Source organism: Diceros bicornis, chromosome 32, assembly GCF_020826845.1.
Source record: "Diceros bicornis minor isolate mBicDic1 chromosome 32, mDicBic1.mat.cur, whole genome shotgun sequence".
Lineage (NCBI taxonomy): Eukaryota > Metazoa > Chordata > Mammalia > Perissodactyla > Rhinocerotidae > Diceros > Diceros bicornis.
The window spans coordinates 25,099,809-25,121,536 of record NC_080771.1 but is presented as its reverse complement, the minus strand read 5'-3'; the positions used below and the strand labels follow the sequence as shown (position 1 = coordinate 25,121,536).

Below are 21,728 nucleotides of genomic sequence, written 5' to 3'. Positions count from 1 at the left end.
TGGGAAAAGAAAGAAATCCAGCCTGTCTGTCGTAAAGCTTGTTTTTCTAATTTTATAGTTTTTGGGGGAAGAATATGTATGTGAGACTAGCCCTCAGCTAGCCGGGAACATGGAGAATAATAGGATAATGAAAGACTTCAGGACACTAGTGAATATTTATGGTACCCAGGCAGACCTGGGCTGGAGGAAATTTTTCCTACAAAAATTCAGCCTCAGTGAGAAGAACAATAACACTTCTTCTCATGTATACATTGCTTTGTAGTTTATAAAACACTTTGATGGATATATTACCTCATTTGAATCTTGAAACCCTTCGAGGTGAGTGGAATGATCATTTCTTTACTTTCTCGTGGAGGAAACTGTGACTTCAGAGATTATGACTTGCTCAAGGTCCCTTGGTGAAAAAGTCGTTTCTAGATCCATGCTCTTTGTATCACCCCACACTGAGATGGACCTTCCCAGTTACCTTAGATCAAGAGAGTGACCACGAGAACTCCCCTCCTTCTTGCCCAATTCCTCCTGTCACCCATTTGCTTAAAAGTCAAGGGTAACAGGCAAGCGGGAAAGACCACAGAAAGTCTTCATACCTAGGTGTAAGAGAGATGAGAGGAAGAAATCATTGCTGTCCACATAGCAAGCATGCCCCTTACCCCTTCAAAGGAAGCAAAGTCAGCTTTGAAGCCCTTGGTCAGATGAGCAATGACACTAAATTAATCTCTTCTCTCCTCACTGGTTTCCACTTTCGAGTTGCTAAGCATTGCTTCAGAGTAACTCCACTGCTTGTTTTGTGTTGGCAAATGTTGGTGCTCAAATTGCCTTAATCTGAAGCCTCCCTGCTCTGTTCTGTGTACGTGGAATGAGCATAGAAGCAGCCCAGACCCCTCCCAGGCACCCAGGCTAAGGTGAGACTCAAAAGAACAGGTTCGTGTGAGCCTGGCAAACCTTTCAGTCCTGATTCTGCCATAGCAGGCTACCATAGAGGTCCATCTGAGAAAGCAGTGAGGGAAACTGAGGATGAAAACTGGTTAGACTATCAATGTCCACAACTGGGGGAGTGGTTAAGTAGATTCAGTCAGTATAAGTCATGTTTGCACATTGGTTTTGATAGGGGGAATGCTTATGACATAATGGTGAGTGAAAACAAGTCAACATACAGAATTAGCCCCCAACGCCATCTCAGCTTTTCTCTTTGTTTTTAAAAAGGTAGCACACACGATGAAGAAAATAAATCAGAATACCTAAGAACCTGTGACCTTGTGCAAGTCACTTAGCCACCTCCTACCTTCAGGCCTCAGGGTCTTCATCTGAAATATGGGAGTAGTAAAATCTATTTGCAAGGATTGCCATGAGGACTAAATGGTTGAAAACACATCTAGCCCTTTGCCAGGGCCCAACACGTCATCAAGTCCTCGGTGTGAAGGCTATTATTATGTTGGCTATGATGAACTGTATGAGACTCCACCTCTTTGTATTTGTCTGTATCTTCTAATCTTGGGCGGTAGATATATACAGTATTATGGTCAGGAAAAAGACTTTTAGCTCTATGTTTGATTTTCTTGTCCTTGCCCTCTCTCCGTGAAACAAATGACATAAATTAAACTAGGAATCGAGGGGGGCAAGTTAGAGCTAGCAGGGGCCACACCCAAATCTCTCAGAGGATGATGCTGACATGTGTCGTTCCAGGTGGCCCCAGCGGATGGCTTCTCTGACCTCGCCATGCAAGTGATGACATCCCCGTCAAAGAACTACATTCTCTCTGTGATCAGTGGTAGCATCTGTATATTGTTCCTGATTGGCCTGATGTGTGGACGTATCACTAAGCGAGTGACACGAGAGCTCAAGGACAGGTAGAGCCACCTTGACCACCAAAGGAACTACCCGTCCAGTGCCCAGTTTGTACAGCCCTCCTGTATAGTGTACCCACTCACCTCGTTCTTCTAAGAGGTGACACCAACACCCATGTTAGAGCAGCAGCAGGTATCCACTGCATTGTCCCATCTCAGACTTCGCCCATGTCCATGGTGTCCTCCTCCTTCTCGACCATTTGTGCAGCATCAGCAGCTGGCCGCTTTGGTTCTTGCCTTTGTTGGCAAACTTGGGTTTACCTGCCTGTAGACAATTCTCTTTCATACCAATGGAACTACCAATACTTCCAGAACCAACTCACCTGACCTGCAACTCAAGTGATTTTAAAAAAAAAAAAAACACAAAAAAAGCCCCGGAATTTTTAGAGAAAGAAAAAAAATGTATATAGTAACACATCTCCAGGCTTGATTTGGGCATTGGGGTTATTTCTTCTGTGTGACTCTGTAAAATGAAGGCAGGACTTTAGAGGGGAAACGCACCACCCAATATGCTATAACTGGGATGTCTTGCTCATTTCTCAAAAGCACTTTTGGGCCATGGACTTCACCGAGTAGTGGGAAACCACTAACTATCCTGGTTTGGGTCTTATTTTCTTCTGCTGAAACAGTGATGCCTTCCAGTTCCCACCCTAATAGAACCACTGCTGATCAAGACTCCAGGGCCATGATCTGCCCACCTCAGTGACGTAAAGCACGAGCTTCCCTAGGCCAAGGGAAAGTGGTTGGGGAAGGGGTCAAAAGTGTGTGAAGCTGGTCAGTCCACTGATCTGCACTGAGAGGCTGGCCCCTGAGTCCAGGCAGCAGGAGCCCAGTAATATTCTTCCTCCAGGCTAGTGCAGGTCTCAGTCACATTCGGATTGACCCTGCCGGGGGTAGCAGTTACTCCAGAAATCCTCCACTTTGCTAGAGGCAGTGACTGAGGGGGCAGGGGGCTTGGGGCAGGGGTCTCAGGGCAAGAAGAAGGAGTGGGGGATTGATTCACTTTGCTTTATTTTTCAGGCAACAATGTAGGTCAGAGACAATGGCTTATAAAGCTTTAGCGTGGTCTCAGGGTGTGACTGGCGGTCCAACCTGACCTTTCTGCAGGCTCAAGGCTGCCTTCCCAGACAAGGTCCTTTATGGCTCTATGTGGAGAGGGTGTGGAAAGTTATTACATTAAGAGATGGAGGCTTTTGTCCATTTTATTTTTCCTTTCTGTCCATTTGCTGCATACACCCACTGTAGTAGGCATTGGCTATATGTTGTACTTTGATGATTCATCAGTCTTTCCAGAATCGGAGCTTTACAGTAGCAATATTCCTGGCCGTCCTCCCTCATCCCTCCAGTGTGGAGATGACAGGTTTGGAGTATAAAGAGGGAGACATGCAGGCATCACGGTTCGACCTGGCACACCTTGGCTTGAGTTTGGGTCTTGAAGTCACAGTGGCTGCACAAGAGGACGGCATGTACAGTAGGAGATATATTTATATAATATATATTTTATTAACCTGTTAGACGTCCACAAAGTGTTATAAATCACGTGCCTAAAACTGTCCACATAAACCATGGCACCCTTTCTTGCCCTGCCCCTCCTTTGCCACTGTCCACATGTGCTGCGAGATCTACACAATGTCTTCCCCGAAATGTGTTCAATACGAAGTGGGTCAATTTGTGGATCAGTCGATCCAAATTACTCCTTGTCTAACCTGACTGACATACATTTGAATACTGTGGTTTTCTTCTTTTTCTTTCTTTTTTCTTTTTGCTACCCTTCCTGGAGGCAGTGGGTTCCAGAAGCCATCTGTATATCCCCCCTGCCTAGGGTACTGCAGGTCTCCAAAGGGAGCTGCTAAGCTGCTTGGTCCACTCAGTCCTGCTCTTAGGGTCTTCCTGATTCTCAGCAACTGTCCTGGGATTCTTCAGTCTCATAAAACTTGAAACTCTTGGAGTCTGAGCAACAACCCCCTACTGCCACCACTGTTGTACTGAATTGAGCTGGTACAGATATCCACCTCCAGGGGTTCCCACCTGGGTGGTGGGGGCTTGGGTTCAAGCACTGGGGATGTCATCTAAATGTAGGCCCCGCACTGACATGTCTGGTGTGATTTACAAGATAGGATAAATGTTCACCATTTGATGAGAAGGGGGGTATTTCTCCATCTCTGCAGTCTCCATCCCAGTATATGTAAAACATCTCCATAGTTGAATGTGTCTCGGTGTTTCTGTTCTTTTTGAACTGAGAGACAATCTCAGTCGTTGTCTGCAGCAGATCTGGAAGTTTGAAAATGAGTTTGATTCTTGAAACATTTGTCATGTTTAGAAATGGTCAGAATAGAAGGGATAACTGCTGGTATCTTCAATTGCTGGTTGCTAGGAAGCATTTCACCATCGTACTTGGAATAGTTTCATATGACTGGTTCTTGAGGGTCCCAGTTAGTGTTCCTGAGCAGTTTTCTACATCTCAGGGGCCCAGCACCATCTGAACATGCAGCCCAACTGTATTCTATACCCCATTTGGTATAACAAAACCAGTTCTGGGGCACCTCTGATTACTGGCCTCATAGGTCAGTCATGGTTGAATGTGTCAGGCTGTGTTGGCCTGACACATTCAACTAGTCAAAGTTGATTAGTTGACACAAATCAACTAGTCAGGAAGAGGAAACCATGGCCCTAGTGGAGGGGCTAATGCCGGACCTTGGTCTTTATCTCGTCTCCTGATGTCTAGCCAGTGAACAATAACGTAAGCAAGGCTCTAGACACTTGCTGAAAATTATAGTAGCTAGATAACTCATGTGGCCTTGTCAGCTCACTCCAGTGTGTCAGGGACTCATACTTAGTGTGCTCCACAACACTCCAGAGGCACCAGCAGATCAGTCTCCTGGGCTGGAGGCTCCGCGATACAGGAAATCAGAAATCTGGGGAAAACATCAAGAACAAGACCGACTGCTCCCTCTAACGGAGCTACCCACAAAAGGGTATCTCCAGGAGTGAGACCTTTATCCTGGTGCATCCCTGCCCTCCCTCTGCTGTTGCTGCTGTCACAAGAGAAGTCTGCTAGTGAGATGTGCCAATATGGAAGCCATAGCAAAGGCTTGGGTTCACTCCAGCAGGAAAGCCCCCGTTCTCTGCATTCCCTAGAGACCTCTGGCTTCCACTACCAGTCCCAGTTCTGTGGATCTGGTCAGCTTGTTCTGAGCCAGTGCGTCCTTAGAAGCTAGGGGAATTCTAGTATTTAGTGAGCAAGTGTTGACTTGAGTTCATTGCAGGCCTTTGGCTTTCTCACATCCTCCACTAACTCTTCTTGGGGACAGCGAGCAGCTCTGCTGGTGGGGAAGGAGGGAGATTCTGCTTTCCTAGAAGATGCAACAAAAAATTACTACCAGATTTCATTTCTTCCCATTTCCTGAGGTCACATAATAGAAGAATCCAATGGTAAAGAGGTCGGAGGCATCCATTTACATTTTATCAGACAAAGAGGAAAGGGAGTTATGTGCTGACTTCCCTCTACCTTCCCAAGAAAAGATTTACTCTCCTATGTGAGTGTGACTTCTGGAAATGGCTCCCGTCCTCCCCACCTCCAGGCTTGTGGTACTGCCTCTAGCCCAAAGATCCCCACTGTAGTGAGTCATCCGGGGAGGGGTGGATTGCTTCCTGGGACCTCCTTAGCTGGTCTCAAGTTCCTTTGAGAAAAGGCCTTCACTTTCCATTTCTTCTCCTCCCCAACCAAAAAATAAACGTTCTCCACATATAACTTATTCTAAGTAAGCAGATATGGAGAAGGAAGCTGAAGTAGGGACCCTTGGAAGCCAGCTAACCCAGCCTGACACATTCAACCTAAATTTTGGCCTTAGAACAAAAGGAATATGGCTTTTTGAATCATGTGAATTTTGATACGTTTACTCGCATTTCAGATTCTTAGGAATTTGAGAAACCTCAAAGATCAAATTTGAAAAACCTCAGAGATCCCTTTTATTTCTCACCATTTGGGCAGAACCTAAGTAATTTTATAAAATAAGCATTCTAGTGCCCTGAGTTTCTCCTGGTCCTTTAGGGACACTTCTCTCCTGATTCACCTCTCCCCCACTGGTCTTGAGCTGATCTTCTGGGCTTCCTCTCTCTCTCTTTTGTCTTTGGTTGGCTGTCTCTCTAACTATACTCCTCTTCTCCACTGGGACCAGGGTCACATGTTAGGGTGGTCAAGTTTGAAGTCAAATCCCCCTTCCTGCCCAGACCTCAGATAATAGATAAGTCATTAGCAAACCCAGACTGACTCTTCAGAGTGACAGGCTCCCCCAGGCCATCTGGTGAGATCAGTGTGGAAGCCCAGTGACTGTTTGTCATCTGGAGCACAAAGCTGGGACTGTCTGCTCGGGCTGGTGGTCACAGGGTCCTGATGGTGATTTCCTCTCGTTCCCCCTTCCCAAGATCCACCACAATGCACAGGTAGGGATGTTGGGATATGTGCAGTGGAGAAATCTCCCTGGGCAAGGAGGAAATTCAGGTAGTGCCTCTGTATTCTGTTTTTGCCTTCCCTCCAACATAGAATTGACACCTGGACCCCAGAGCTCCGCAGGCCCTATGCCAGACATGCTAGGGTGGTTTGCACAGGTCCCTGGATAGACTGCAGTGCACTGATGGAATGGCCGACAGGAGAGCTGGCAGCAGGAGGCTTCCTGAGCGGCTTCTCCCAGCACAATGTTCCCAGGTCAGTCCCCGCAGGAAAACAGACCGTACAGCAAATGCTGTGTGAGATCTTAGGCCTTTAACTTTTTTTTTTTTTAAGAAAAAAAGGAAAGTAAAATTAACAAGCTTCTTTTGTAAATGGTTTTCCTTTCTATGTATAAAATCCCAGCAGTTCCTTGTTTTTACATGTTCATGCTGTGTAATTTTGAGATGTTACTGAGAATCTGAACATAATGTGCATTTTTTTCTGTACAGATGAAATGGGAGAATTTAATAAAGAGTTTGCAGGTTTTTACTTGTTAAATCTTCTCTGTGGTGACTGGGAGGACTCTTCAACCACCTGCTCTGCTAGTAGAAGTCTACGGAGCTCTGAGCACTGACTGTGAACGTGCCACTGATGCTCACAAAACTTACTGTTAGGTTTTTAGCATTCTTGGCTGATTAGGTCAAGCAGATTGGGATCATAGGACTTTTATTTTTTGTGTGTGTGTGTGTGAGGAAGATCAGCCAGCCCTGAGCTAACATCTATTGCCAATCCTCCTCCTTCCCCCCCCCCCCCAACCCCCAAAGCCCCAGTAGATAGTTGTATGTCATAGTTGCACATCCTTCTAGTTGCTGCATGTGGGACGCGGCCTCAGCATGGCCGGAGAAGCAGTGCGTCAGTGCGCGTCCGGGATCCGAACCTGGGCCGCCAGTAACGGAGCGCGCGCACTTAACCGCTAAGCCACAGGGCCGGCCCCATAGGACTTTTAGAGGAGAGCTGGAAGTCAGATCTGGGGTTTTCTGACCCTCAGGCTGATGTGTCCAGAATTATTCATTCAACTGATGTGTTTAAGCTATGTCATAAGGCTCCTTCGTGGGGAGAGCACATACCCAGAACCTCTTATAGACACAACACGTGGATGGCACCTGCTATCTAGTAGCCGCCTTCCCATTCAGCCCCAGAACTAGGTCGCATTTATTTCCTGTGCCCTGACATGTCCCCTTTTAATCAGTCCTCGCCTCCCCATTCCAATAGCCCAGTCCTGGCATCGGTGACCTCTGTGACACCCTTCCTGAGCCTTTTCTTCTACCTCCTCCACTCTCAGCAAAGCTAATTTGCATCTGGGTTTGAAAAAGTAATAGTTTAAGGAATTTGCATGTAGCAAGGATCTCTTGAAGTAGTAATGTCCGTACTAGGATTCAAGTAATGGGATGTCCAGTGAGATGGAAGGGACTCAGGGACTCAGGGTTTCTTCTCAGAACTCCTCAAATCCATTTTTGACAGTGGTCACTTAGGAGATGGTGGGCCTGAGAGTAGAGTGGAGACCTAGGAGAAGGTGATGAGTAGGAGAAGAAAGGAGGAAGAGCTTTTGGGGGCCTTTTGAGTCCCCACTGCAAATATTCCTCTATCTAGGGAGCTCTGGGCAGCCGTCAGCCCTGAATGGGAGGAGTCTGGTACCAGATGCTCTTGAGTGTCCTGGAGAGGCTGCCCTGCTTTGGTGTAAATGTGGGAAATGAGGCGCTGGGTTCAGGCTTCTCATCTCTGGTATCCCTGCAAGGAAAAGGGGCTTACCCCACCCAGCTGTTCTCAGCCCTCGAGGGGATGCCACAGCAGTGATGGGGAACGTGCTGCCCAGCTGAAGCCTTAGCAGTCTCTGAATGAATCGCCCCACCTCCAGATTTTGTGTGTGAAGATTTTTCTGGTAAAACATTCTTGGCCAACTTCAATCCTCAGAGGCATTGGGCATTTGTTCTCAAAGGGGCTAAGAATGACATGATTTTAGCCAAAAAAGGGGAGAACCTTAGACCATCCAACTCTCTCTCTTGGATGAAGAAGTGAGGTGTAGAGATGGGGAGGGTCCTTGCTTTCACAGACAGCTAATTAGCAGCAAAATGAGAATGTCTGCCCCTGCCATATGCTTTTTCCTGTGACTGCCAGATTGGCTTTGGGACCTGTATGACCACACTAAAACCCCCGCCCCCATTAGACTCTGGGTGGGGGCGGCTGACCTGACCCTGGAGTCTGCAGACACCTGACAGGCCTCCCCTGGGAGCTACTGGCCTTGGTCCTGGGTTCCCACCTCCCTTGCCCAAAACAACCCACAGCACAGCAGTGTCTTCTCAGATTCCATGTATTTGTGGAGAGATTTGGACAGTCTGGGACAGAAAAGAGGGAGCCAAGCGGTAATGAAAGGCAGCAGACTAAGAGGAAGCTGGCTGGAGCAAGGAGGGAGGGGCTGGTGCGCAGGCAGCTCCTCAGAGGACGTGGAAGCTACTGGGGCTCGGCCACTCACACCTCAGGGCCCTGACAGGAGTGTGCTTCTGCCCGCCTGTGTCCTGGAACCAGTGACTGCTCTTTGACCCTCTTAGGTGAGGGGCTCCGTAGGGTGGGCCCAACAGCAGCGATTCCTCCAGAGAGCAGCCAGGATGAGGCCATAGACCAGAGCTGCGCCCAGTAGCCCCAGATAGTAGTAGGTGATGGCAGTGAGGGTCTTTTCCAGCTCCACTGCAGGGAAAACAGGCACAGGGTGAAAGTTGAGCCCACCCAGCCTTCTGACAATGCATTTTCATGGTCTTCTCCCTGCCACTGCCTCCTTCCAAAGAGCTTTCTCTGGCTCACTTTATCCTCCTAAAGGTTGTATTACTCCCCATTTACAGGTGAAGAAGTTAGACTTAAGGTCTGTAAAGGCAGAGATGGTTTGGACTGGGTGTGGTAGGTAGGTGAGTGCATCTGAGGCCAAGAGAGGGTAAAAGACTCACCCAAGGGGTCACAGAGTTGGGGGCGAACCAGGACTAGATGCAGGTGCTCTTGCGTGGGTCTACACACTTTCCTAGACATAAGCTCAGGGCTCAGCTCTGACTCTGCATTGTCCACATGAACTTCCCAGATCCTCCAGGGGGATGTCTCCTCTCCTCTCTGAGCTCCTGAATGTATTCTGTGTTCCTATCCTACGACCCTTAGCGTAGTCTTCCTTGCATTCTAAACATCGGTTCAGTGTCTGACCTAGCTTTCTAGACTCCCTAATGTCCAGACTGTGTTCCAGTCATCCCTCTGCTGTGGCAGATACTTAGTACTCATAACTATTTGTTGAGTGGGTCAGTTTGACAGTGAAAAGTCGTGGCTTCGCCACCTAGAGGGTCCCAGCTCAGTATGTGGAGGTCCATACCAAGGAGAATGTCTCCACTATTCTCATGAATCTCATTCTAGTTCTCCAGCCTTCTCCTGCACCCTAGAACAGAGCAGATCCCTTCAAATAGCTTCCCTCTGCGGTATCCCCCAAAGGAAAGCAACAGGCATTCACCACCAGGGAACACAGAAGCCAAGGGTGAGAGAGTGGGTGTTAGGACCTCATGGGTAGCTGGTTCCACAGCGTCATTGCACAGGCTCCAAAGCCCAAGTCCAGGTTCACCTGGAGGCAGAGGGAGAGCCAGTGCTGCTTTGCCACACACAGCAGTGGCCATCTTGACCTTCTGGGTAGCCAGGGGGTAATCTGGGTGTCTAGGGTCCAGGCGGTTGCATTGGGAAGACTGGAGCACAACTCCTGGGTCCTCGGTACTTACCTTGGCCCCAGGGCAGGGGCAGCACAACTTCTGAGGCCCCACTCTGGTGCAGACCTTGGCAGGTCGCAGACATCCCTGCCATCTCCTGAGGCAGCTGCAGCCAGCTGACTATGGGATCCCCAGCTTCCCCAGTGAAGTCGTCCTCCTCCTGGTGTTGGCCTCTCAGGACTCAGGAGACCCTCAGAGGGTCAGGGTAGTCTCCTAGGGCCACACAAAGTGCATGGAAGGGAGGGCCAGAGGCTAGGAGGAACAGGCTGAGCTGGGGTGGCTGGAGAGCCGGGGATTGCATCTCAGCTGTGGAGATTGACAGGAAGAAGGATGTCACCCAACACCACCCACCTCTCTCAAACCCATAGTCCTACTGCATCCCCTTTCTTCCCAGGGCCTCTGGGGACTCTCTTCCCTTCCTCCATGGCCTTCCCTTGCCTTTCCCAGAATCTGCTTTTCCCCACAGTTAGTCTTTTAGCCTGTTCAGCAGAATATGAGCTCTGAGCTTGTCTCTGCCACGTGTACCTTCCCTCCTCTGGGCCTCCAGTATCCTCCCTACAGAGCAAGGGAAGGGAATGGATTTAATGTTCTTGATTAAGCTTCCTCTTGCAGGCCTAAAATTCTGAGTCTAAGGCATCTGTGTCCATCCTCAAATGCTTCCGGTCAGTTCTCTCACCGAGAAGCTTAACCCTCTTCCCTGCTGACAGTCCACTCTTCTGAGCCTTTTCTTCCCCTCATCACTACCAACCAAGGCTTCCTCCAAGGGGGATCCACCATCTACACCCTTTCTTCCCAAGCCCGCTGCCATGCGCTCCATTGCAGTCCTGCACACCAGAGGCCCCAGGGCCCGACACCCTAGGACTCACCCTGATAGAGCAGACAGGTACCCTCTCCAAAGACATACTGGCCTGAAAACCACATGGCACAGTAGTAGATGCCCTCATCAGCAGGGCTGGCATTGCCCACTGTAAGGCATGTGGCATTCTGGGCCAGGTCCATCTCTGCCAGGAAGCGGGGATTCACACCCAAACCGTAGGTTGGGGGAGCCCTTTCTCACTGACTCAGCAAGAAGGTGGGGCCACTCCCCATCAGCTGCCGGTACCAAGACAAGACATGGGCCCTGACAGGGCTGCCCCGCACCACACTCCAGATCTGTGGATTGCCTTGTCCACTCACCACAGAAGGCTGCGGCTGAAACGGAGAGGGCTGGAAGACTTCTGAGGCACCTGAGGAAGCAGAGAGGATAATGACCACTCAAAATAACTCCAGGGTCATCTATTACGCACTCACTTAACTATCAGCTCAGACTAGTGCAAGGTCTTTCTAAAGGGCCATGTGGCAATACCTATAAAAATTGTAAATCATCATACCTTCTGATCTAGCAATTATATTTTTATAAATTTATCCTATGAAAATAATTGAACTCATGTATATCAGTATACCTACAAGGATGATTATTATAATCTTTATACTAATGAGAAACTAAACAGCTATAAATAGAGGAGAAGTTAAATTTTAAAGTGAGACACCCCGGGGCTGGCCCTGAGGCGTAGCAGTTAAGTGTGCACGCTCCGCTGCTGGCGGCCTGAGTTCGGATCCCGGGGACACACCGATGCACAGCTTGACAGGCCATGCTGTGGTGGCGTCCCACATAAAGTGGAAGAAGATCCACATGGATGTTAGCTCAGGGCCAGTCTTCCTCAGCAAAAAGAGGAGGATTGGCATGGAAGTTAGCTCAGGGCTGATCTTCCTCACACAAAAAAATAAATAAATAAAATGATGCAATACTATGCAGCCCCCCAAAAGGAAAATGTAGAACTTCCACTTCTGGGTAGGATGGAGTAGTTTGCAGCTGAATAACATTCCCAATGAAAATAACTAGAAAAGCCAGCAAAACAGGTGATTTTTCTGATTTAAGAGAGTTGCAGAAGCACCAGTGACAGAGGGGTTAAGATTGTGGAGAAGGAAGAACCATGGAGAGGTGAGCTGACAATCTGCAGCCACTTGCATTTGCTGACTCAGGCAAGAGGCTGAGGATGTAGGTTTTCCCCAGGCAGAAGGGTGCAGGTGGGAGGAGGAGAAATTAGCAGAGTTTTTTATAGTTTCATGGGCTGGAGTGACAAAGTTGAAGGCTTGAGGGGCCTCAAATATATGTTCAGGCTTAACGCCATTTGCTTAAATATGAAACTTTACAAGATGGAAGCCTAAAAAGCTAAGCCCAAACCTCTGTAAAGCAGAGCAGAATTTTGCAGAATCACAGTGCAGAGAAGATAAAGATTAGAGTTCAAGATTTCTCAAAAGGAGAGACTCCAGTGAAATACACCAGGATTTCAGTTGACAGCCCTAGAGGGCTCGGCCCTAGAAACAGATGCAAATGAGAAGTAGATGGAACTTTATCAAAACTACATTCCAGGGGCTGGCCTGGTAGCATAGTGGTTAAGTTTGCACCCTCTGCTTCAGCTGCCCAGGGTTGACAGGTTTGGATCCCAGGTGCGGACCTACACACTGCTCATCAAGCCATGCTGTGGTGGCATCCCATATACAAAACGGAGGAAGATTGGCACAGATGTTAGCTCAGGGACCGTCTTCCTCAAGCAAAAAAGGAGGAAGATTGGCAACAGATGTTAGTTCAGGGCCAATCTTTCTCACCAAAAAAAAAAAACCCTACATTCCATAGACTTCCAACTAATAAATGTAGAAGGAATTATAGAATTAGAAAATCACCATTTGACAACCACCGGTGTAATAATTACTCAGGCAAGAAGCATCAATAGATGCATAAATTAGTGGGTGAATGTTTCCTGTGTTTGTTTTAGTTTGTTTTTTTGTGTTTTGAGAACTGAGTATTTGTATATCCTCAAAGTACCTCCCCCGCAAATCATTTGTTAACTACAGAGAGAAAAACATCATTTACAGTGGAGAAACCTGGTAGACACAGCTTAACTACATGATCCAAGTTAATATCAACAGGAATAGGATGAATAGGCATCGTGTGCCTCCTGATATGATGCACTGAGGACACATCATCCTTTCTGTGGTATTCCTGTCAAAAATGCGTAGCCTGGGGCCAGCCCAGTGCCATAGCGGTTAAGTTTGCGTGCTCTGCTTCGGCAGCCCGGGGTTTGTGGGTTCAGATCCCGGGTGCGGACCGACGCACCACTTGTCAAGCCATGCTGTGGTGGTGTACCATATAAAGTAGAGGAAGATGGGCATGGATGTTAGCCCAGGGCCAATCTTCCACAGCAAAAACAGGAGGATTGGCAATGGATGTTAGTTCAGGGCTAATCTTCCTCACAAAACAAAAAAAAATGCATAGCCTGAATCTAATGTTGAGGAAACATCAACCAAACCCAAACAGAGCATTCTACAAAATAACTGTCCTGTATTCCATCATGAAAGATAAAGACTAAGGAACTGTTCCAGATTAAAGGAGACTAAAGAGACATGATAACTAAATGCAGTGTGTGATCCTAGATTGGATGCTGGACCAGAAATTTATTTATTTTTTCCTCTAAAGAATATTACTGGAAGAACTTGTGAAATTTGAATAATATTTGTAGATTAAATCATTGTATTAATGTTAATTTCCTGATTTTGATCATTGTGCTTTGTTACACTAAGACTGATGGCTGACTTCTCATCAGAAATGATGGAAGCCAGAAGGCAAGGAAAAGAGATATTTAAAGTTCTGGGATGAGGGCCAGCCCCATGGCTTAGCGATTAAGTGTGCACGCTCCGCTGCTGGCGGCCCAGGTTGAGATCCCAGGCGCGCACTGACGCACTGCTTCTCCGGCCATGCTGAGGCCGTGTCCCACATACAGCAACTAGAAGGATGTGCAGCTATGACATACAACTATCTACTGGGGCTTTGGGGGAAAAAAATAAATAAATAAAAATTATAAAAAAAAAAAAAGTTCTGGGATGGAAAAAACTGCCAACATAGAATTTTTTTACCTAATGAAAATAGCCTTTAAAATAAAGACGTTCTCAGATAAACAAAAGCTGAGAGAATTTGTCATCATCAGACTTGCACAAAAGGAATCCTAAAGGAAAATCTTCAGGCAAAAGAAAAATGATCATGGATGGAGATATGGAAATGCATGAAGGGATGGAGAGCACTAGAAAGGGTAAATATATGGTTAAATATAAATAAATATTGTCTGCACAAAGCAATAGAAATGTCTTTAAAATATATATTGACTTAAAATGTCTTAAGAGAACAACACAAAAGTTAGGAGGAGGCAAGTGAAGTTAAAGTGCTCTGAAGTTCTAGCCTCACTGGAAAAGTGATCACAGGAATATTGTTTTACACTATTAAGTCAGAAATGCATATTTCAATCTGTAGGAGTAACCACTGAAAGAATAATAAAAGAATGTATAATTAACAAGTCATTAGAGGAGGGAATAATATCTTTTAAAATAATCCAAAAGAAGATAAGAAATAAGAGAAAAGGGAACAAGAAACAAGTAATATAGTAGATATAAACCCAAATATATTAGTAATTATGCTAAATATAAGTGGACTGAATTCTACAATTAAAAGACTAAGATAGAATAGATTAAAATCTAACAACTATATGCTGCTAACAAAAGACACATCTTAAATATTAGGACATCAAAAAGTTGAAAGTAAAAATATTAATATAACTGTGTAGCTATACTAATATCGTAGCAAGTGGACTTTAATTACTAGAGATGAAGAAACATTACTAGAGATGAAGTTGTACACTTAATGATGTAAAGGGTCAATCCACCAGAAAGCCATAAACCCAACCATATCAATAATCATATTAAATGTAAGTAGTCTAAACATCTCAGTTAAAAGTCAGATTAGATTAAAAAACAAAAAAAGACCCAACTGTATTCGACCCACAAGAAACCCACTTTAAGACAAAAATAGTTTAAGAGAAAAAGGATGGAAATGCTAAACCATGCTATTATGGATTTTTTTAAAAACTGAAGTGGCAGTATCAAAATCAGATAAAGTATATTTCAGAGCAAAGAATATTATTGACAGTAAAAAGGTTTATTTCATGATGTTAAAGAGTTCAATTCATCAGGAGAATGTAACAATCCTAAACATTTATGTACATAATAACAGAGTTTCAAAATAAAAGAAGCAGGGCCAGCCCGCTGGCACCGGCGGTTAAGTGCGTGCGCTCCACTTGGGCGGCCCCGGGGTTTGCAGGTTTGAATCCTGGGCGCGCACCGATGCACCGCTTGTCAAGCCATGCTGTGGCGGCGTCCCATATAAAGTAGAGGAAGATGGGCATGGATGTTAGTCCAGGGCAAATCTTCCTCAGCAAAAATAGAGGAGGATTGGGATTGGATGTTAGCTCAGGGCTGATCTTCCTCACACACACACACAAAATTAAATTTAAAAAAATTAATATAATAATAATAAAAAGCAAAAGTAATTGCACTGCATGGAAAAACAGACAAATCCACAACAAGAACCAGAGATTTTAACACCCATCTTTCAATATTTGGTGGAACAAGTAGACAGAAAATCACTGAGGATAAAGATGACTTGAATAATACTATGGACCAATCTGTGCTAAATGGTATTTATAGAACACTTTACCCAACATCTGTCAAATACACTTGCTTTTCAACTGCCTATGGAACATTTGTCAACTTAGAACATACTCTGAGCCCATAAAAGAAGTCTCAATACATTTAAAAGGATTCAAGTCACACAAATATGTTCTTTGACCACAATGGAATTAAATTAGAAATCAATAACAGAAAGATGTTTGGAAAATTCACGAATATTTGGAAAATAACATACTTCTAAATAACCCATGGGTCAAAGAATAAATCAGGAAGTAAACTAGTAGTTGGACCTGAATGAAAATAAAAACGTGACGTATCAAAAATGTGTGGGAGAGGCTGGCCCAGTGGTATAGTGGTCAAGTTCACATGCTTTGCTTCTGCGGCCTGGGGTTCACAGGTTCGGATCCCAGGTGTGGACCTGCGCACTACTCATCAAGCCATGCTGTGGCGGCATCCCACATACAAAATAGAGGAAGATGGAGACAGATATTAGCTCAGGGCTAATTTTCCTCAGCAAAAAGAGGAGGATTGGCAATGGACATTAGCTTAGAGCCAGTCTTCCTCACAAAGAAAAAAAAATGTGTGGGGTGTTGCTGAAGCAGTAACTGTAAACAAGCATGAGGGATCTTATTCAGGTGATAAAAATGTGCTAAAACTAGATTACGGTGATAGTTGCACAACTTGGTAAATTTACTAAAAACTTCAATTGTACACTTAAAATGGGTGAATTTTACGGCATTTATACTCAAAAACGTTGTTTTTAAAAACACATGTGGACTGGAAAGGAAGAAATAAAACTTCCATTATTTGTAGACAACCTGATGGTATACGTAGTAAATTTTATTTTATTTTTTTTAATTTTATTTATTATTTTTCCCCCAAAGCCCCAGTAGATAGTTGTATGTCATAGCTGCACATCCTTCTAGTTGCTGTATGTGGGACACGGCCTCAGCATGGCCAGAGAAGCAGTGCGTCGGTGCGCGCCCGGGATCCGAACCCGGGCCGCCAGCAGCGGAGCGCGCGCACTTAATTGCTAAGCCACGGGGCCAGCCCCCACAATAAATTTTAAAATGTATAAACTTTTAGAATTAATAAATGAGTTTAGCAAGGTCACTGGATATAAGGTGAATATAGGAAAATAAATTGTATTTCTATATATTGGCTACAAATAGACAATGAAATTTACAAAACAATATCATTTATGATAGCCTCAAAAAATCAAATACCTAGAAATAAATCTAACAAAAAATATGCAAGTCTTCTATACTGAAATCTAGAAAACATTATTGAAAGAAATTAAAATGTATGGAGGGATATATTATGTGCATACATTGGGACAGTCAGTACTATAAAGTTGTCAGTTCTTCCCAAACTGATATACAGTGTCAAAGCAGTCCCAATCAAACCCCAGCAGGTCTTTTTGTGGAAAATGATAAGCTGATCCTAAAATTTTTTTTTAAAATGTAAAGGATCTGGAATATCCAGGACAATCTGGAAGAAGAGCAAAGCTGGAGGACTTTACCAGGAACCAAGACATTAAAAGACTGATGTAATGAAAACAGTGTGATCTTGGTGCAAGAATAGACAATGGGCCAGTGAACCAGAAGACAGAATCCAAAACATGTATACAGTTTTATAACAAAGGGATACTGCATGGCTATGGAGAAAGGATGGTCCTTTCAATAAATGGTGCTGGGTCAACTCGATATCCAGGAAATGAGTTTTAACCTCTACTCTTAGCAGACTACAACCGAAAATCAGTTTCAGCTGAATTATATATCTCAAGTTGGAAGGTAAAACTACAAAGCTTTTAGAAGAAAACCTAGGGGAATATCTTCAGGAGCATAAATCTTAGAATCTTAGAAAAAAATCTTAGTGGGCAAAGGTTTCTTAAATACACCAAAAAATGTCAATTATGATGGAAAAACTATAAATTGAACAACCTTATAATCGGGAGCTTCTGTTTATTAAAAAGACACCATTAACAATAGTGAAAATATCCACGGAGCTCAAGATATTCACAACACATAACCAACAGAGGAATTCTGTTTAGGCTTTATAAAGACCTCCTACAGATCATTAAGAAAAAGTCAAACAAACCAATAGAAAAATGGGCAACAGACTTGAACAGGCCCTTCACTAAACAGGACATCCTGAAGGTCAATAAACATGTGAAAGCTGCTCAGTCTCCTGAGTCATCAGGGAAACTGAAGTTAAGACTACAGTGAGACGAGCTGCACACACACCTGAATGGCTAAAATGAAAAAGACAAGGAATATTTAGTTTTAGCAAAGATGTGGAGCAATTGGAATTCTCATACATATGCATGTATCTTTTCTTATTCACATTCCAAAATCTGAAGGAAATATTTGAGACCATTAATAGTAGGTTTAGGATTTATGGGTGGGTTTAGGATTATGAGAGGTCTTATGCCTTTTGATATGTCTACTCCTGTTTAATTGTATTTTTCATGCTTTACTATTAACAATCAGACAAAAATAAAAAGGTTGACACTGAAAAAAACAAGCCTCTCTCTCCCACCACACACGAACACCAATACCCAGTGCCTAATGGCATCTCCTGACCTCTCTGCAGCACTTACTCCGACCGCTTCCGTCTCAGAGCCTCGTCTGTCCTCACCTGCCTAGGGTAGCCCCATTCTCCTCCCCCTCCCTCCCGCTTGTCCTATCAGCCCCTCCAGTGCCCTCAGTCTTGGTCCTTGGCATCTCTCTCCTGTCTCCTGTACAAGTGCACCTAGGGCAGCTCCTTGCTGAGGCCTTCTCAGTTTTCTGGTCTCATCTCCACAGCTAGAGTGAGGGACAGGCCCCTGCCCCATTCATGTCTTAGACAGGGACTTCACCAGCCTGTGGACAAGTCAGTCTCCTGGTCCTGCAGATTCCTCTCTCACAGCAGTTCTCCCACCCTCCCTCCTCCCTCCACCAAAGCCTCCCGAGCCCAGGTTTGCCTCACCTGCCACCTGGAAGGCCCCCCAGCCTCCAGGCTGCTCCTGCTGACCCCTCTCTCCTGCTCCAGCCCATCCTCCACCAGAACTCCACTACTTTCACCAGACTCACCCACCTAGACCTGCAGTGGCTCCTGTGCCTGCTGACTGCCCCCTGGTTCGGCTCCCCCACCTGCTAGTTTTGTGACTGTGGACATGTTACTTAATCCCCAGTTTCACCTGTAAAGTGGGGGTCGTAGAACCTACCTCACAGAGTTGTCGTAAGGATTAAATGAGACAAAGTCTAGCACACAGTGACTGCTTAGTCAATGTCACCTATTTCTGTTGAGCTTCGTTGGACAATATTGCACAGGTGATACCCCCTGCCTGCCCCCTGCTGCAAAGTACTGCCTCTCAGACTGGTCCCTTTCTTCCTATCCTTCAACATCCCTTTCCAAGCGCCCCACCCCTGCCCCTATCTGTCCATCTCCAGCCCAGGGGCCTGGCAAATGATGCTTTCCCCGGCAACCTCTCCCCTTCTCTGTGCCCTCCCATCAGTCAGGCCTGTGCTCTTCATGGAGGGTGGAGTGAGGGGTCCACAGAATTGTGCACCAGCTGCCCTCTAGCCCATGACCTCTGATACTCTCCCCACCTACGAGGTCCCTCTTTCATGGGCTCCTAAACCAGAATTTGTCTGTTGAGCAGCCCCCCCCCACTCTGAATCCTATTAAAAAAAGAGAAAGAGGCTCAGTATCTAGAGGAGTGAGAAGAGAGGATCTCACCTGAGGCAGAGAACAGCAGCCAGAGCCACAAGGCCCAGCCAAGCCTGGACACCACGGCTCCTCTCAGAAGCCTTGGTTGGGTTACCATATCCATATCAGCCCCAGGACAGAGGATGCGGCATTTCTCAAGCTGAGCCCTCCGTGTGGCCCCAGAACCAGGGGCTTGGTATCTGCTTCCTCCCTAGATGTGGAGGGTGGGGGGCAGACACAGGCGCAGTGCAGTTGTGGCCCAAACCCAATATCCGGGTCTCTCGCAAAGCCCCTAGTCTGGGGTCTGGAGAGGAGGGGCTGGGACATCTGAGTGCTGGAGTGAAGCACAGAGGACTACTTCATTTGCAAGGAACAGAAACCCAACTGTAACTGGTTTAAGCAAAGGAGGCAATTTATTGGCCCATAAAACAGAAGTCCTGGGGAGGTCCCGGCTTCAGGTATGGCTGGATCTATGGACTTCACCTGTGGTGTCAGCAACACACCGCTTTCCTTCCCTCTGTTCTGTCTCCCTGTTTCTGTTTGGTTCTCAGGCAGGCTCACCACATGTGGTGGAGAGATGTCCACCAGGCATCCAAGGCTCGAGTCTGCCAGCTTAGCCACTCCGGGGAGAGGAGAAGTCTCCGTCCTGTAACTGAGAGCACAGGTCCAAGGCGGATGGTTGACCTAGCCTGGATCATGTGTTTGCCCAAACCAGTCACGGTGGTCAGTGGGCTGGTCAGGCCTGGGTCCCCTGTGCCCCTCTGGAAGCTGGGGCGCCAGGAAGGGCAATGTCAGCTGATCTTTGAGGACTTCAAGTCGCAACGTGATGGTTCCCAGAGGAAAGCTGGATTCAATTACCAAAGGAACAGAATAGATGTTGGGCAGGCATCTGCCTGACCAAAGGGACCAATACAGCAGAAGAAGGGCGGACCACCCCTGCCCAAGAGGGGCCCCTCTCCTGGCCCCTCCCTGCTTCTCAGTTCAGCAGCCATGCCCAACGTCTGCCCCCAGAGCCTCCACCTGACTGTGTCTCCACGTTGCTCTCTAAAGGGCCCCTCTGCTTCCTGATGGGTCCCAAGAAGTAGGCAGCAGTTCCTCTTGCAGCTCTGGGAGAAAAGGCCCAAGTCCTGGTCCCCAGAGTCCTGAGACACCCTCCCTCCCAGGGACCAAGACCTCATGGCTCTGTGATAACCATCAAGATAATAATAATAATAATAGATAATTGACCACCTCCTCATCTCCCCATAGGGTTGGGTCACTGGGTAGCACACACAGTGCCCGGCGTGTTGTAAACACTTGGGAACACGTTAAGTTGTATTTTCCAAGATGACGGCCACAACATATCCCATCCCACATGCCATTCTTTCTTTTTCCACCCTAGTATTTGTTATTTTTTAAATGGAAATATAATTGATGCACCGTAAACTGCACACATGTAAAGTGTATAATTTGGTACATTTTGACATGTATACACCCGTGAAACCATCACCACTATCAAGATATTGAACAGTGAACATATCCATCAACCCTAGAAGTGTTCTCATGCCCCTTTGTCATCCCTCCCTCCACCCCACCCCTAGCATCTCCAGGCAACCACTGGTGTGCTTTCTGTCACTATAGATAGGTTAGTTTGCATTTTCTAGACTTTTATATAAATTGAGTAATATTGTACATACACTTTTTTGTCTGGCTTCTTTCAGCATAATAATTTTGAGAGCCATCCGTGTTGTTGCATGTATCAATAGTTAATTTGTTTTCATTGCTGAATTGTATTTTATTGGATAGCTATACAATAATTTACTTATCTATTCACCTGTTGATGGACATTCGGGTTGTTTCTCATTTTGGTCTAGTTCAAATAAAGCTGCTATGAGCATTCATGTATATAAGTCTTTGTACGGACATGTGCTTTCATTTCTCTCGAGTAAATACCTCAGAGTTGCATGGCTAGGTTATGTGGTAAGTGTGTGTTTAACTTCCTAAGAAACTGCCAAGCCATTTCCAAAGTGGTTGCATGAGAGTATCCTCGACTGAGTATGACCAGTCTTTTTTTTTTTTTTTTTTGAGGAAGATCAGCCCTGAGCTAACATCCATGCCAATCCTCCTCTTTTTGCTGAGGAAGACTGGCCCTGGGCTAACATCCATGCCCATCTTCCTCTACTTTATATGGGACGCCTGACAAGTGGTACGTCGGTGCGGGCCCGGGATCTGAAGCCAGGCCACCAGCAGCGGAGCGCGAGCACTGAATCACTACACCACGGGGCTGGCCCTGACCAGTCTTTTTTAGTTTAGACATTCTACTAGGTGTGTAGTGGTATCTCACTGTGGTTTAATTTGCATGCCCTAATGACTAACGATGTTACCGGTAGCCATGCTGGGAGGAGGCCAAGCATCGGCAGGGAGAGGCCCACATCTAGGCGT

General features: G+C 46.0%; 1 protein-coding gene across 2 annotated transcripts in view; it reads left to right on the top strand.

The window, feature by feature from the left end:
* Positions 1-6,831, top strand: part of GLG1 (golgi glycoprotein 1) — a 149,242-nt gene extending 142,411 nt beyond the window's left edge. The window contains exons 26-27 of one of the 2 annotated variants that reach the window (XM_058528270.1): positions 1,684-1,847; positions 2,865-6,831. In XM_058528270.1, the coding sequence (XP_058384253.1) occupies positions 1,684-1,847; positions 2,865-2,940 (240 nt within the window). In that variant the 3' untranslated portion in view covers positions 2,941-6,831. Of the gene's footprint in view, positions 1-1,683; positions 2,811-2,864 lie in introns of those variants that run through there. The other variant, XM_058528269.1, reaches the window with a different exon arrangement.
* The last annotated feature ends 14,897 nt before the right edge of the window (positions 6,832-21,728 follow it).